Below are 17,207 nucleotides of genomic sequence, written 5' to 3' on the forward strand. Positions count from 1 at the left end.
CAGTGCAGCAGCACACCTAAAGGTAAAAGATGCCGGGGCTCACTCAGTAACTACAGTAGGTGCAGGGGAAGGCTCGGGCCCCATAGCAGTCGCATCCCCTGAACCTATGGCAGCTACGCCCATGCACACTAATGTGGTGTAATTTGAATTGGGGTACTATTGAGTGGCCACACCCCTTTTTTAGGCAAACGTGCCTTCCCTATTTCAAATATGGGGGAGGGGGGGCACCAGTCCTTTACTTTGCCAGGGGCGCTTGGACCCCTAAATACACCCCTGGGTGGTGCTCCAAAAACTCAAACTGGCAGTACTGTTCACTATAGAAGAAAAGAAGGACACTGGTGTTGGGGCACTCCTACAAAAATTAGACAATTCTAAACTATAACTTTTATTGGGATGTGTTAAAACCAAGTATCATCCATCACAAAAAGTCAGTGAGAAAATACAAATTGCCTATAAACAAACAAGTGTGTAAAGGAAAATGGAAAATATGTCACAGCCAGGTTTTCAAATAACTGCAATGGTTCTGGATAGGCAATTATCCTGTAAATCACAATAATGATTGACTGTATTAATAAAGTGAAAAATGTGAAAAAAAAGCTACATACATATTGGGGGTCATTTCGAGTTGTTCGCTCGCTAGCAGATTTTAGCAGCTTTGCACACGCTAGGAGTGTATCTTAGCTTAGCAGAATTGCGAACGAAAGATTAGTAGAATTGCGAATAGAAAATTCTTAGCAGTTTCTGAGTAGCTCGAGACTTACTCCTACACTGCGATCAGCTCAGGCCGTTTTGTTCCTGGTTTGACGTCACAAACAAGCCCTGCGTTCGGCCAGCCACTCCCCCATTTCTCCAGACACTCCCGAGTTTTATCCTGGCACGCCTGCGTTTTTCCACACACTCCCAGAAAACGGGCAGTTACCGCCCAGAAACACCCACTTCCTGTCAAGCACCCTACGATCACTTCAACTATGGAAATTTTTCGTTCGGACGTGAGTAAATCTACTAAGTTTTGTGCTAAAATACTTAGCGCATGCGCATTTTCGCCTTAATCGCTCCGTTGCGAAAATCGGCAACGAGCAAACAACTCGGAATGACCCCCATAATTATAATCACAACGGTGTATGATCACAATCTGGCAAATTGTGGGTATGGGGACCCATTAAATGCACCTGTAGTATGGTAACCAATAAGATGGGTTTTCCAAGGAACAACAGTTCTGGTAATGCCTGAAAACTTTTGCTGTGTGTTAACACTTGGTCATACTGTCCTGCTTGGTGAATGTAAATAGAGTGTTGCAAATAAGAATGTATTTGGAAAACAGCCGTATTCCACTTAGTATCTGCTGCGCATGTAAGTTTGACATTAAGAGGACAGTTCAACTAGAAGCATTGCACAGACATCGGTGGAATACTGCTGTTAAGATGGCGTTTGAACCCTTCATCACCCATAAACCCCCTCTAACTCACCCCTACATTGGGCACTTTAGATCACAGTTCCATAGGGCTGTGTATTAAAATACACAAATTGCGCAGGATTTGTTTGTGTGCACTGTTAGTGTATCAAGATACAGTAGTGGTTGTGAATGTATATTGCAGAGAGAAGATTGGCGAGTGCAATGTATACAAGCATACTGTAGCTTACCAGGTTGCAATTTCCTCTGGCAGGTACTCCACTCGGGGTATTGGATCACCACTGTAATAAAAATATTATATTAATAGGTAAACAGTGGAACAAACGGAGATTACCAAATGTAAAAATTTTTACTGTAAACATTTCCATGTAAAGGTGCATACACACACAGTGCGATGTGTGCTTACGATTTTGACTATATAGTCAAAATCGCAAAGTTAGCACATATCGCACTGTGTGTATACAGCTTACGATACCAATGCACGCTCCCACGGGGTCGTTGTCGCAAGAGAAAATAGACTGTGCAGGCATGGCAATTTTGACTATATTGTGTACAATCTAGTTTCTAGTATAGTCAAAATTTTTATATAGTCAAAATTGTACATAGCAAAAATTGCAAAGTGTATATAGGGGGTAATTCAGAGTTGATCACAGCAGCAGCAAATTTGTTAGCAGTTGGGCAAACCATGGCCCTCATTCCGAGTTGATCGCTCGCAAGGCGATTTTAGCAGAGTTACACACGCTAAGCCGCCGCCTACTGGGAGTGAATCTTAGCTTCTTAAAATTGCGACCGATGTATTCGCAATATTGCGATTACTAACTACTTAGCAGTTTCAGAGTAGCTTCAGACTTACTCTGCCTGTGCGATCAGTTCAGTGCTTGTCGTTCCTGGTTTGACGTCACAAACACACCCAGCGTTCGCCCAGACACTCCCCCGTTTCCCCGGCCACTCCTGCGTTTTTTCCGGAAACGGTAGCGTTTTTTCCCGCACGCCCATAAAACGGCCTGTTTCCGCCCAGTAACACCCATTTCCTGTCAATCACATTACGATCGCCGGAGCGATGAAAAAGCCGTGAGTAAAAATACTATCTCCATTGTAAAATTACTTGGCGCAGTCGCAGTGCGAATATTGCGCATGCGTACTAAGCGGAATTTCACTGCGATGCGATGAAAAATACCGAGCGATCAACTCGGAATGAGGGCCCATGTGCACTGCAGGGGGGGAGGGGGGGCAGATATAACACGTGCAGAGAGAGTTAGATTTGGGTGGGTTATTTTGTTTCTGTGCAGGGTAAATACTGCTGCTTTATTTTTACACTGCAATTTAGATTTCAGTTTGAACACACCCCACCCAAATCTAACTCTCTCTGCACATGTTATATCTGCTCCCCCCCCCCCCCCCCCCCCGCAGTGCACATGGTTTTGCCCAACTGCTAACACATTTGCTGCTGCGATCAACTCTGAATTAGGTCCGTAGTCAATATCATTGCCAGGGAGGGTTATGAGAGAAACCCTTCTCCCAGTTAATTATGCAATGTGTAGTCCACAGGCTACAGCGGTCCATCTGCAGCTGGTGTTAGCTACGGGGGCCAATCTCCAGGATGCTTTGAATCCTGGAACTTGGTACTGTAAATCTAGCAGCATCACATCCCCATAGAAACCTATGGGGGGTGCGGCTGCAGGCGGGAGTGGAGGAATCTCAGCAGGTATTACAGATATCAACGGCAGTCTCTCTGTGATACATCAAGGTGATACAAAATATTAGTGGTGACCCCCCAAGCTTGGGATTTCGTTGAATAGCCACAAATATTATATACTGTATATAAATATAATGATCAATGGGCCTCATTGACAGATATTGCACAACATCAATGCAGGTTCATCACTCAGGATGAAGAAGGGAGCTGGTTGCAATGTCAGATCATTTGTAACAATTACTGTACCTATTTCTACCTACATCTCAGTTACGCTTAATGTATATACAGTAGCTATACTGGCTGTCACCCTTCCTATAATGGTCCAACATGCCCATCAGATGACTATGAGCCTAAGCTGATAGTTTGTAATACTATGTTTCTAGAGGCAGCTTTAAGGACAGCAGCCCATTGCTAAAGCTGAATGGAAGATGGGGAGAATTGACACAGCTGCAGGAGCTTATTTACTGTATAAATATCATGTATTAAAGAAATAACGTCAGCCCTTAGTATCGTCTTAAGAAGATATACAGTGTTTAGGTCAACAGTCAATAGGTCGACACCAAATGGTTGGCATACAATAGTTCGACAGAATCAAAAGGTCGACATGTTTTTTTTTTTTCTTTTTTTGGTCAAATCTTGTATGTTTGATAATATGTCACCACAATCAGTCGAAACATGTACCCTCTGGGGCTCGCTATGCTCACCACGCTTTGGGCAGGTTACTATTCCCATTTGTAGTCCACGTGTATAGTAAATCAAGCAAATTTTGGGAGAACATGTTAAAAACACAAAAACACTTGTTGACCATTGTCATGTCGAACTTTTGTACTTTTCAACTTTTTGTACCTGTCAACCTAATTCATGTTAACTATATGGCGTCGACCTAGACACTGTCGATCTATCCTCCGGATACTCTTAGAGGAACACATCTATTTCACAGCAGTCTTGTTGCATCACATTTTGCTATATCTATTCAATCCACTTTACTCTGTTCTTCTTACTGCCTGCAGGTGAAGGCTATGTCAGCAATCATCTTCCTCCTTTTGCGATACTCCTGGTCAGAAAAACCCTGGCAGAGATAAGGAGATTGATCAGCAAAGTTATTGATAAGTAGTGACAACACAAGCCAGAAACACATGCACAACAGCATATTATAAAGTAGCACTAAGATCCCCTTTTCCGGAAAATTTGCGTTTCTCCTCAGACCATTTAAATGTATTTTTTTGGGTCATTTTACTGAACTTTTTCTTTTTGGATATGACATTAGGCATCGGCTTTGGCAGACGATGTTGACGGGATTTCATCGTCTATGTCATGACTAGCGGCAGCAGCTTCAGCACTAGGAGGAAGTGGTTCTTGATCTATCCCTATTTTATCCTCCAAATTTTTGTTCTCCATTATTTTTCTAGTGTTATATAACACAGTATGCGGCACATGAGAGCATACCCCTACACCACACAGGGCAAATCCTGCAAAAATTATATTTGGATTAAATGTTAATAACCCCTTTATTTGGAATCTATAATATACAGCACAGGACACTACTACTGGTCTGATGCAGGACAACACAGCAACACTGTAAGGGACTTATTATACAGCAGCACTGGACATATGGCAGCAGAGGACACCACCACTGTGACTGAGCACTGGACTGACTGATGCACAGGACACCACCACTGGTCTGATGAAGGACAACACAGCAACACTGTAAGGGACTTATTATACAGCAGCACTGGACATATGGCAGCAGAGGATACGACCACTGTGACTGGTCACTGGACTGACTGATGCACAGGACACTACCACTGGTCTGATGCAGGACAACACAGTGACACTGTAAGGGACTTATTATACAGCAGCACTGGACATATGGCAGCAGAGGATACGACCACTGTGACTGGTCACTGGACTGACTGATGCACAGGACACTACCACTGGTCTAATGCAGGACAACACAGCAACACTGTAAGGGACTTATTATACAGCAGCACGGGACATATGGCAGCAGAGGACACCACTGTGACTGGTCACTGGACTGACTGATGCACAGGACACTACCACTGGTCTGATGCAGGACAACACAGCAACACTGTAAGGGACTTATACAGCAGCACTGGACATATGGCAGCAAAGGACACCACCACTGTGACTGGTCACTGGACTGACTGATGCAGCTAAGACACTACACTGGACTGAGCAGCACAAGACAGCACTATAATCGCCACCCCACTTTCCCACCCGCACAGACACTGAGAACGGAGACACGTCCTCTCACTACACTATTCAGGACTGAAGTGAAAATGGCGGCAACGCGTGGCTCCTTATGTGGAATCCAAAACCCGCGAGAATCCGACAGTGGGATGTTGACGTTTCGCCTCGTTCTGGTTTCCGAGTCAGGCGGGAAAACCCGAGCTTGACTCGGATCTGGGCTCGAGTAGTGAAGTTCGGTAGGATTCGGTTCTCTGAGAACCAAACCCGCTCATCTCTAGGTAAAACCCTCCCAAAACGGGGGGTTTTACCGCATTTTCTCTTTAGTACATCCCGCCCAAGATTTATTTCTTACCGGGTGATCTAAATCCAGGTCTGGATCAAACTTCGTCACCAAGTGGTGACACTTGTCCAGTTCTGTAATTTTAGTTGGAAACCAGTGAACTGTAAAGGCCAAGAGAGAGACATATTGTCATAGTGCAGTAATAGGAGCTATATCTGAGGTTTGCATATGAAAGACATATCCTGTATGAATGGTATAGGAATCACTGTACACCACAAAATCAGAAAATTATAGCTACAGTATACAGGTACTGCAATTTCCTTTCATATGGGAAAAAAACTACTGTTGCAAATATAATAATTATACATGTAAATGCAAGTAAGAATGTTTTAATACATCACAAATTTTCCAGTTTAGATCTGTAACTTAGTTTATATAGTCATGCATGCTGTATATATGTTGTATATATATATGGGTTGGGGCTGGGTGACCGGCGGTGGGAATCCTGGTGGTCAGCATACCTGGCTGCAGAATGCCAGCCGGGGGGGCCACGGCAACAAAGCCCCTTGCTGCGCTCGCCACAGATTCTATTCCCATGCGAAGGCATAGTCCCTGTTAGTCGGCATGCCGACTGTAGGGCTATTGATCACTCTGGATCCCCGCGTCGGCATGGTTGCCGCTGGGATCCCGAGCGCCGGTCACATGACCGGATCCCATATGTAGTTATTAAATAAGTACATATTATCAAATACAGTAGTTAACATTGTGTTTCAGTGGAACAAGTATCAAACCTTGGAGACAGATAAAGGGCTGTATTTACTAAGCCTTGGGGAGAGATAGAGAGCTAAAGTACTAGCCAATCAGCTCCTAGCTGCCATGTTGCAGGCAATTATATTTGAATATATCGGCGTAACAGTGCTTACAAATTATACAGTGCTTACCCAAATAACAAACACAGACATGACAAAAGAATATTTCCAAATCCCACAGAAAATAAAAGACAATAAAAATTCAGGATGTAACGTGCATTTGAATTACTGTATATATGGTATACTGCATCTGGGATATGGCATTGAAGGATGAACATCTGTATAATTTGACTAACTTATTCAAATCCTATATCTAAAACCATCTTTCCCTCCACTGCGGATATGGTAATTCAGGTGGGTTCCCTGTGTCTTTGGAGATGTGCTCTATGGTGGCAGCCGGCACTGGGATCAAGTGTCAGATCCCAACGCCAGAAGTGCAGCAGAAACGGCATACAGCAGTTGCGGTGGTTTGTACTTGATGCCGGGTGTACAAGTGGTGCGATGTACAGTACAAATGGTGCGATTTATAAGTGGTGATGTCACAAACTTTTTTTTCACAATTGTAAAGCGCAACGGATTATGCTGGCTCTATATATGTAAGTAAAATGGTCTCTGTATAATATGAAGTATGTTCATCTAACTTGTTTTTAATACACAGGTAGCATAGACATCCTTATGAAAGTAAAACATGACTTAATAAAAATTAACATACATTTCTTCTTTTCTAAATACAGCTAATTATTAAATTGTTAGGACCCATAATATCAGCCATATATCATATACAGAACAGGATTACCACACACTACTAGAGGAGGATTTACCACAAGGCAACCGAAGCGGCTGCTTAGGGCCCTGTTGGTCCTAGGGGGCCCTGCTTGTCAAAGTTTGATTTTAAATACACTAGTACAACTACCATCTGCCTGCTATAATTGGGAGGGGGGCAGATTGGGGATCATACACTGACTGGGGCGGCACAATGAGTGGGGGCCTGTCTGCTACAATTGGTGGGAGGCTACACACTGAGAATTGTTTAAGGAAGGGGGGCCCAAATCGGTGTCTTGCTTAGGGCCCCATGAGTTCTAAATCCGCCTCTGCACACTACCACATTTGGCATAAGGCATGTCACGTGACGGAGAACAGCAGAGCTATACTACATAAATTATACCCTGTCAGCACCTGCTGTACATGGGCACATTCCATGCCTACCGTTCAGCCTTGATTAGTGCATACCTTTCACCTCCTTAGTGGTCCTTACATCTTCTGACACTCTTCTAATAGAGCTCATTAATGTGCCAAGGTCTGTGCGATGAACCTCACAGCGTACAAAGTATTCCAAGTCCGAATTTGCTCCAGTTCCCTTCTTCCCGTGTCGTGTCTCCAGGTGCTGGATTTTGGCTTCAAAGGTCTAAGATAATGATGATTGCAATAAGTGTCAAATATTACAGACCAACCTGAGCGGTATAAAGTTTGACATTACAGCAACAGTACTGCCACAGCAAAAGTATCAGAGAAAGGCATTAGTAATCCATCTCCGTTATAGAGCAGAATGGAATGATTCATGGGTTGTGGAATTCTACAGTTTGTGCATTATTCATGTAAAGATGTTATGAATGTTAGTTGTTTGCTATGCTGAACATGCTTTTATTAAAGACTGTATATTCCCACAGTAATGGTGGCTCATTCATTGGTTCCATATTCTGGTGGGTGAAGCTTTGTTATATTAGATGTGGTAGCATAAACACTGCACCATTCTGTGAGTACAAATCACAGTGCTATTTATGCACTTCACAAAGGTTATGTCTCAAACTAAAGAGAGTAAGTGGAGAAGTTGCCCATAGCAACCAGTGAGATTCTACCTATCATTTTGTAGAATGTTCTTGAATATCTCCCAACATCTTGTTCATTAAAAAAAAGTAACTTTGGGTGCATCGGAAAAGGGGTGGAGTCTCGCCAGGAAGGGGCAGAGCCTCACTGAAAACCCCATTTACATCCAGAAAAATGGCCTCAAAACCAACATCAAACCAGTAGATTCTTACACCACCACCATTTATACCATAGGTCTGCAAACTCGGTCCTCATTACCCCCACACAGTGCATGTTTTGCAGGTAACCCAGCAGGTGCACAGGTGTATTAATTACTCACAGACACATTTTAAAAGGTCCGCTGGTGGAGTTAATTATTTCACTTGCGATTCTGTGAGGAGACCTGCAAAACATGCACTGTGTGGGGTCCTGAGGACCGAGTTTGCAGACCTATGATTTATACAGTAGCTTTAGAAGATGTCTTCTCGTAAACAGTTCCACACTCCGTCTCCACGCCACAAATCTTAAAGGGATATTTCAACAAAGAAGCTACGACCTCTCACTACTAAGCAGAGGAAGGAGAATACATTTAAAACAGAGGGCTAGATGCATCATCGCTTGGAAAGTTATAAAATGGAGAGTGAAAAAGTACCAGCCAATCAGGTCCTAACTACCATGTCACAGGCTGTGTTTGAAAAATGGCAGTTAGGAGCTGATTGGCTGATACTTTTTCACTCTCCATTTTATCACTTTCCAAGCGATGATGCATCTGGCCCAGAAAACAACTCAAATTCATCACTGTGTTCAACAGTCATCACAAACAACTGGATTCCATTATAAAACACACTTCTGCATGATACTAGAAGGTAAAAATCTGAAAGACTACTGTACCTTCCTGACAGATTATCAACAAGAAAGCAAACAATCAGAAGAGCTCACATCTAGCCTCATTCTCACTACACAGAGCAAGACAAATACGTCAAACAAACTAAACAAGACTAAAAAAAAACTATTTATTCATACAAATGTGAATAATTTGGCGTTTGCATATTAACTTATCAGCTCAGTTTCCCCAACACCACCATAACAGTGCAGGTTTTAAGGATATCCATTCTTGAGAACAAGTAACTTAATTAGTACTTCAGTCAATTTGGTTTAACCGTCTGGACTCAAGCATGACTATCCTTTAAACCTGGACTGTAATGGTTGGAAATTGGGAAGCTCTGAATTAGCTGAAAACATAATAAAATTTGGCTTTATTCTTCAACATACTGTGAGAAATATAATTGTCATTGTGAGAATTTTTATTTTTAAGTGATTCTTAATTTTATGATTTACCATTATTATACATATCACCATGGAAACTGAGTGTTACACAGCGGCCACAGGACCTGAGGAGGGGTGCACTCACGTTCTCCCCACTTCTAGGTTGGGGTGCGGTGGTCTGTGATCACCAAACTTAAATATACATATACAGAGAATGCTGCACTCTCCTTGGTATTCACAGCCATTGCCATGAAGCTCAAAATTGAGCTCAGGTGCATCCTCTATCCACTGATCATCCTTGAGATGTTCCTACTTCCTACAACTTCATTGGAGTCCACCTGTGGTAAATTCAGTTGACTGGACATGTTTGTAAAGACACATACCTGTCTATATAAGGTCCCATACTTGACAGTGCATGTCTGAGCACAACCAAGCATGAAGTCAAAGTACACCTACGAGACAGGATTGTCTCGAGGCACAAATCGGGGGAAGTGTACAGAAAAATATCTGCTGCTTTGAAGGTCTCAATGAGCACAGTGGCCTCATCATCCATAAATGGAAGAAGTTCGGAACCACCAGGGCTCTTCCTAGAGCTGGCCGGCCGTATAAACTGAGCGATCGGGGGAGAAGGGCACTACTCAAGGAGGTGACCAAGAACCCGATGGTCACCCTGTCAGAGCTACAGCATTCCTCTGTGGAAAGAGGAGAACCTTCCAGAAGGACAACCATCTCTACAGCAATCCACCAATCAGGCTTTTATGGTAGAGTAGCCAGATGGAAGCCACTCGTTAGTAAAAAGCACATGGCAGCCTGCCTGGAGTTTGCCAAAATGCACCTGAAGGACTCTCAGACCATGAGAAACAAAATTCTCTGGTCTGATGAGACAAAGATTGAACTCTTTGGCGTGAACGGCAGGCATCACGTTTGGAGGAAAGCAGGCACCGCTCATCACCAGGCCAATACCATCCCTACAGTGAAGCATGGTGGTGGCAGCATCATGCTGTGGGGATGTTTTTCAGTGGCAGGAACTGGGAGACTAGCCAGGATAGAGGGAAAGATGAATGCAGCAATGTACAGAGACATCCTGGATGAAAACGTGCTCTAGAGCACTCTTGACCTCAGACTGGGGCGACGGTTCATCTTTCAGCAGGACAACGACCCTAAGCACACAGCCAAGATATCAAAGAAGTGGCTTCAGGACAACTCTGTGAATGTCCTTGAATGGCCCAGCGAGATCAGACTTGAATCCGATTCTCTGGAGAGATCTGAAAATGGCTGTGCACCGACGCTTCCCTTCCAACCTGAGGGAGCTTGAGAGGTGCTGCAAAGAGGAATGGTCAAAACTGCCCAAAGATAGGTGTGCTAAGCTTGTGGCATTATATTCACAAAGACTTGAGGCTGTGATTGCTGCCAAAGGTGCATCAACAAAGTATTGAGCAAAGGCTGTGCATACTTATCTACATGTGATTTCTTAGTTTTTTATTTTAAATAAATTAGCAAAAATCTCAAAAACACTCTTTTCACATTGTCATTACGGGGTATTGTGTGTAGAATTTTGAGGGAAAAAATGATTTTTTTCTAGTTTGGATTAAGGCTGTAACATAACAAAATGTGGGCAAAGTGAAGCACTGTGAATTCTTTCCGGATGCACTGTATGTATGTATGTATGTATGTATGTATGTATGTATGTATAATATATATATATATATATATATATATATATATATATATATATATATTTAGAAAACTGAAATGGTTGGCACTCCCTGCCAATAGAGCAACTGCCCCAGTGCCTTCCTTATGGTGTATAGGAATCTGTGGTCTTCTAGAGAGGGGTTAGCCACGGCCCGCACCCAATCAGTAAAAACCAGGCGGCACTCCAAGGTCTTGTAAACTCAAGTGAAGTGTATTCTTAGATCAAAAAAGCAATAAACAAAGGCATATCTTGCCGACGTTTCAGCGCCACGCAGGACGCTTTTTTCAAGGCTATATGCAGTGCAGGAACCAAAAAGGTTCCTGCACTGCATATAGCTTTGAAAAAAGCGTCCTGTGTGGCGCTGAAACGTCGGCAAGATATGCCTTTGTTTAATGCTTTTTTGATCTAAGAATACACTTCACTTGAGTTTACAAGACCTTGGAGTGCCGCCTGGTTTTTACTGATTGGGAGCGGCCGTGGCTAACCCCTCTCTAGAAGACCACAGATTCCTATATATATATATATATATATATATATACTACTAATACTATATTGCAGTAATGTAAACATTAATTTCGTGTCACCAATCAATTGAAGAGATCTCAAGTACACCATGCGTTGATAACAGGCTCCTCCAGGCATGCTGGAGCCTTCACCAGGCAGCTGTATAACTGGAGCTGTTATTACCGACCTAACAAGTTTGCCACCTACGCTAACCCCTATGAAGTATACAGCAAATGTAAACCCCATCACCAGCGAATACTCAATTCTTCAATAGATTTTTCACTCTTTATTAAATAAAACCATTCGATTTAAACACTGCAAACGTATTCAGAGAATTACAGCAGTTTGGTGTCTAGTATAATAACAGTGCTGCCTGGTTTAAAACACTGGAAATCTCAAACATAAACCAACCAAAAACAATAAAAAAAAAATGAACAGGCAACTTCTGTAGCAGAACTGGGATGAATGTGAAATTACATTTCCAGAAGGAAAAAGTTATGATAACATATTATACCAACTGTGAAGCTTTTTTGTAAAATAGATATCGGGGGCAATATGTAAAAGCCTGCAAGATGCAGGCTGGTCGGGAATTTCTGCGAGTCTCCCTTTGTTTTTAAAGAGGCAATCATTTACAAGCCAAATCCAGTTCTGCTTTGCCTTGTAAATGATTGCTGCTTTAAAAAGGCACACTCGCAGAAATTCCCGAACAGCCTGCACCTCGCAGGCTATTACATATTGCCCCACATGCTTAAGTGAGTTCCTGGCGTGCACCTAGATCCTTATTATTTGACACACCTCCACCACTCAATGCTAATCACTTACAGTGGCAATAAAGTAAGAATAAACATTCTAACGTGTGAAAAGAATTGAAGAATTCCTGAATGACTTGGCAGAGAACCCAATTAACAACATCACTCATCTCAATTGCAGAAAGATCCATTTGACAAATGCCGGGATCCACTTTAGCATGTTAGCGGTTTTCAGCACAAATGTTATGCAAATTATTTTTATTTCAGTTTACAGCGTAGCGTCACCGTATTGCGGAGTGCAGACTCATTCACATCAATTCCTCATTGCAGCTTACAGTGATTCCCTACCACAACAGGTTCCGAAGTCATTTTATTATAAGCAAAGCACTACATGAGGAAAGAGTTAACCCAACTGGTTAAATTGTGTGGTGCTTGAGGCAGTGCTATTCTGCTCCTCTTGCCCTATTTGTGTGGCAGGTATCTGCACATCAATGCATTAACACTAATGTGACAGCACTGATCGCATTACCAGAGCGGGAACAGCAGCAGATAGCTGGCACATATGCAGGGAAATTACATTACTGCTGTCTGCTTCCCAAGCCCAGCTAGAGGGCACATCACAGAGCATCTCACAGACAGTACAGAACATCGCTCACTCCAAGTATCGCATCTCAGACCCCGTGCACCAGCCTGTGTCATTGCCAGTAAATAGTACGATGGGCCGCAGAGAGGACTATTGATTATGTTCTATGTTTGTGTCTCACCTGCAGAGAACAATCTATATATATATATATATATATATATATATATATTATTTTTATTACGCGTTTTAGATAGGCAAAAAGTGATTTGCATGTATTCTATAACAATTAACAGTAGCATGTTACACTAATACATAATATTTACCAGTGAGATGCTGAAACCTCCTTATTTCAAAAATTCATTTTTTTCTCTCCAGTCATGCAAAATGCAGTTTACATTAAGGTTCTCTTTTAAAGGAGGTCTTTTTTTTATTTAAGCAGCAACTATGGTGAAACAGCTGTTGCCACATGGTTTAAGTGTCCCTGAAAGTGTGAGAGATGGCTAACGCAGGAGATGTTGTGAATATGCCCTGCATTAGGACAAGTAATGCTGCAAACCGATGCAATTTGCTCAGCTCCAAAAAAGGAGATTTATGGTAAGAACTTACCTTTGTTAAATCTATTTCAGCGAGGTACACTGGGTTCCACAGGGATAACATCGGGGTGTAGAGTAGGATCTTGATCCGAGGCACCCAGGGCCGGACTAACAATGGGGCGGATGGAGCTGCAGCTCCAGGCCCCCCATTGAAAATAGGCCCCAAGGCTCCCCTTCAATGCAGCCAGTGTTGACAGGAAAAAATAAATCCTGTCATCACCAGCAGCTCAGCTTCCTCACCTCCCGGCTGCTCAGTCACCTCCACACCGAAGCAGCCGTTGAAGTTACGATCAGCCCAGGCCCCATCTGAAAATCTTCCGCCAGCCCCTGACTATGCCGTGGCTCTGTCCCCGGACCCATTCGAGGCTCCGCCCCCATACTGCACGAAGCTTCGCCCCCAGTATCCAACGTGGCACTGGCAGCAAGCCTCTTCACTATTTACCCTGTCTGGTGTGGACTGGAGCAGTATATAGTAACTAGACAGCAGAAGCACAAGTAGGTGGTTGGGTGGTCTCTTAACTCCAGAATATATGTTATGTAAGAGGACAGGGGGCATGAGTTAAATAATATCATAGAGGAGGGGACAGGAAGCTCAAGTTATATAAATATAAAAGGAATAGTGGGAATAAGTTAAATAAACATATAAGTTCAGTATAAATGGGGTCAGGAGGCACAACTTAAATATAAAAGAAGGCATGTGGGTACAGCACAAATGAATACATACAGTATAATTGGTGACAACATAAATATGTAAGAGCTCGTGGCATAAATTAATTAAACAAACACACAGTAAAATATTGTTTAAGATGAGATAGCGGCATGAGTTAAATATATAAGGGGAGCGTGCACAAATTAAATTACCATGTGAGGGGCAGGCAGCACAACTTAAATGTAAATAGGGTGTGTGCAGGTGGCAAAAAAATATCTAAAGGAGTGACAGGGGCAGTCTATTAGCGGCGTTATGTAATGCCGCCCGAGTCCGGCGGCTGAACTATGACTTTTTTTAAAGTGGCAATCACTTACAAGACATGTTTTTTCCTTGTGATTGCCCCTTTAAAAAAAACACAGCAAAGTTCAGCCGCCATCCTTCACTGCTGCCAGACTCGAGCGACATTACATCCCACCGCATGTGTTTCTTTCACAAGTTTTATGGTGATTTTCTTTAATCCAGGCTGTTGCTGTTGGTTAATGAAGGATGTGCTAGAATGGAGCTTGTGTCGATAATCTGAAAGTGTAGTATAGTGTGGTGGAGTTCTCTCCAATTAAAGGTAATTTATGTGTCATAATATTATAGATGACTTTATTTATTTACAGCACTGAGGTTGTGGGTTTGATTCCCACCATGGCTCTGGGGAGTTTGTATATTCTCCCCTTGTGTGAGTTTCCTCCGGGTTCTCCGGTTTCCTCCCACAGGTTAATTGGCATACCTCCGCCAGTATCCCGGCAGTGGAATGCCGGCAGGGAAGGGGGGGAATGGTCCCTGATAGTCGGCATGTCAGCGGTCAGGATTCTTGGGGTGGGATGTAGGAGGAGGTGTTGTGACCGGTGGTTTCTTGACACCAAACTGGTCACATCACTAGTCTCACAACCAAAGTGTTTGTTACACCTCCTTCCAAGGCATACAATAGGCCCTTCATAAATTAAAGCTCTAGGCCCATGTGGACCTTAATCTGGCACTGGAGACACCAACAGGCTAAAAGCTTTGACTGTTCCCAAGATGCACAGCACCGCCTCCTCTATAACCCCGCCTCCATGCACAGGAGCTCAGTTTTGTTAACCAGTCCAATGCAGTAACAGGTAAAAGAGACGACAACCGTTAGTAGCCACATACACCACATTCTCACGACAGGAGAAGGTATCAGCAGCTAATGCCATACAAACCCAAAGAAGCTCAGTGCGTCAGGGTGGGTGCCCTGTGGCAGGGTATACCTCCCAGAAAGAGATTTAACCAAGGTAAGTTCTTACCATAAATCTCCTTTTCTGCAGCGGGGTACAGTGGGGTTCCACAGGGATAACATCGGGGATGTCCTAAAGCAGTTCCTCATGGGAGGGGATGCACTGTAGCGGGCACAAGAACCCAGCGTCCAAAGGAGGCATCCTGGGAGGCGGAAGAATCGAAGGCATAGAACCTATGAACATGTTCACTGAGAACCATGTAGCCGCCTTGCACAAGTGTTCAAGTGTCGCACCACGGCGGGCCGCCCAAGAAGGTCCAACAGACCGAGTAGAATGGGCTTTGATGGTATCAGGAGCTGGAAGGCCAGCCTGTACATACGCATGTGCAATCACCATTCTAATCCATCTGGCCAAGGTCTGCTTGTTAGCAGGCCAGCCACATTTGTAAAAACCAAACAGGACAAAGAGATAATCAGATCTCCTAAGCGAAGCCGTTCTCTTCACATAAATACGGAGAGCCCGTACCACATCCAAAGACCGCTCTTTGGAGGGTAAACCTGGAGAGGTAAAGGTCGGAACCACAATCTCTTGGTTAAGGTGGAAAGCCGACACCACCTTAGGCAAATAACCAGGACGAGTTCGGAGAACTGCCCGGTCACGGTGAAAAATCAGAAAGGGTGACCGACAGGACAAGGCACCCAAGTCTGAAACCCGTCTAGCAGAGGCAATAGCCAGCAGAAACAAGACCTTAAGCGTAAGCCACTTAAGGTCCTCAGATTCAATAGGTTCAAACGGAGACTCTTGTAAGGCCTCCAGAACAACCAACAAATCCCAAGGAGCCACAGGCGGGACATAGGGAGGTTGAATCATTCAATCCGTAAAACACCCTGAATGAATGTATGAACATCAGGCAGAGTTGCAATTTTTCTCTGAAACCATAGCGACAAGGCAGAAATATGAACCTTGAGAGAGGCCAGACGAAGGAAAACCAAAGTTAGGCCGTACTAAACTTGTATACATCATGATTGTTAGACGCGCACCAAGCAAAGTAAGAATTCCAGATGATAAATCCGAGCAGAAGCCGGTTTACGGGCCTTCAACATAGTTTGAATGACCACCTCAGAAAACCCTTTGGCACTCAGAACTGAAGCTTCAAGAGCCACGCCATCAAAGCCACCCGGGCCAAATCCTGGTAGACACAAGGGCCCTGAACGAGGAGGTCTAGGCGATGCGGAAGCTGAAGAGGACGCTCTAACGAGAGACCCTGTAGGTCTGAGAACCAATGCCGTCTGGGCCACGCTGGAGCGATCAGAAGTAGGATTCCTCCTTCTTGCTTAAACTTCCTTATTACCCTGGGCAGGAGTGACACCAGAGGGAACACGTACGGCAGCCGAAAGTTCCATGGAATTGCCAGTGCATCCACGAACGCAGCTTGAGGATCCCTTGTCCTTGCTCCGAAGACCGGGAGTTGAAATACTTCTGGATGAAGGCTCCACTCTCTGGCGTGTACGTCCTGACGACTGAGGAAGTCCGTTTCCTAGTTGAGGACCCCCGGAATGAACACTGCCGATATGGCTGGCAGATGGCGTTCCGCCTATTGAAGAATCCTTGACACTTCCATCATTGCCATGCGGCTTTGAGTGTCGCCTTGATGATTTATGTACGCCACCGTGGTGGCGTTGTCCAACTGTACTTGAACAGAATTGTTCT

General features: G+C 43.8%; 1 protein-coding gene across 1 annotated transcript in view; it reads right to left on the reverse strand.

The window, feature by feature from the left end:
* The window catches only part of TH (tyrosine hydroxylase), a 160,193-nt gene that overhangs the window by 109,992 nt on the left and 32,994 nt on the right, over positions 1 to 17,207 (reverse strand). Inside the window, exons 3-6 of the mRNA XM_063946119.1 lie at positions 7,638 to 7,812; positions 5,671 to 5,759; positions 4,109 to 4,176; positions 1,642 to 1,692 (exon numbers count right to left, since the gene is read on the reverse strand). Of these exons, the coding sequence (XP_063802189.1) occupies positions 1,642 to 1,692; positions 4,109 to 4,176; positions 5,671 to 5,759; positions 7,638 to 7,812 (383 nt within the window). The remainder of the gene's footprint in view (positions 1 to 1,641; positions 1,693 to 4,108; positions 4,177 to 5,670; positions 5,760 to 7,637; positions 7,813 to 17,207) is intronic.

The sequence above is a fragment of the Pseudophryne corroboree genome, chromosome 11, assembly GCF_028390025.1.
Source record: "Pseudophryne corroboree isolate aPseCor3 chromosome 11, aPseCor3.hap2, whole genome shotgun sequence".
Lineage (NCBI taxonomy): Eukaryota > Metazoa > Chordata > Amphibia > Anura > Myobatrachidae > Pseudophryne > Pseudophryne corroboree.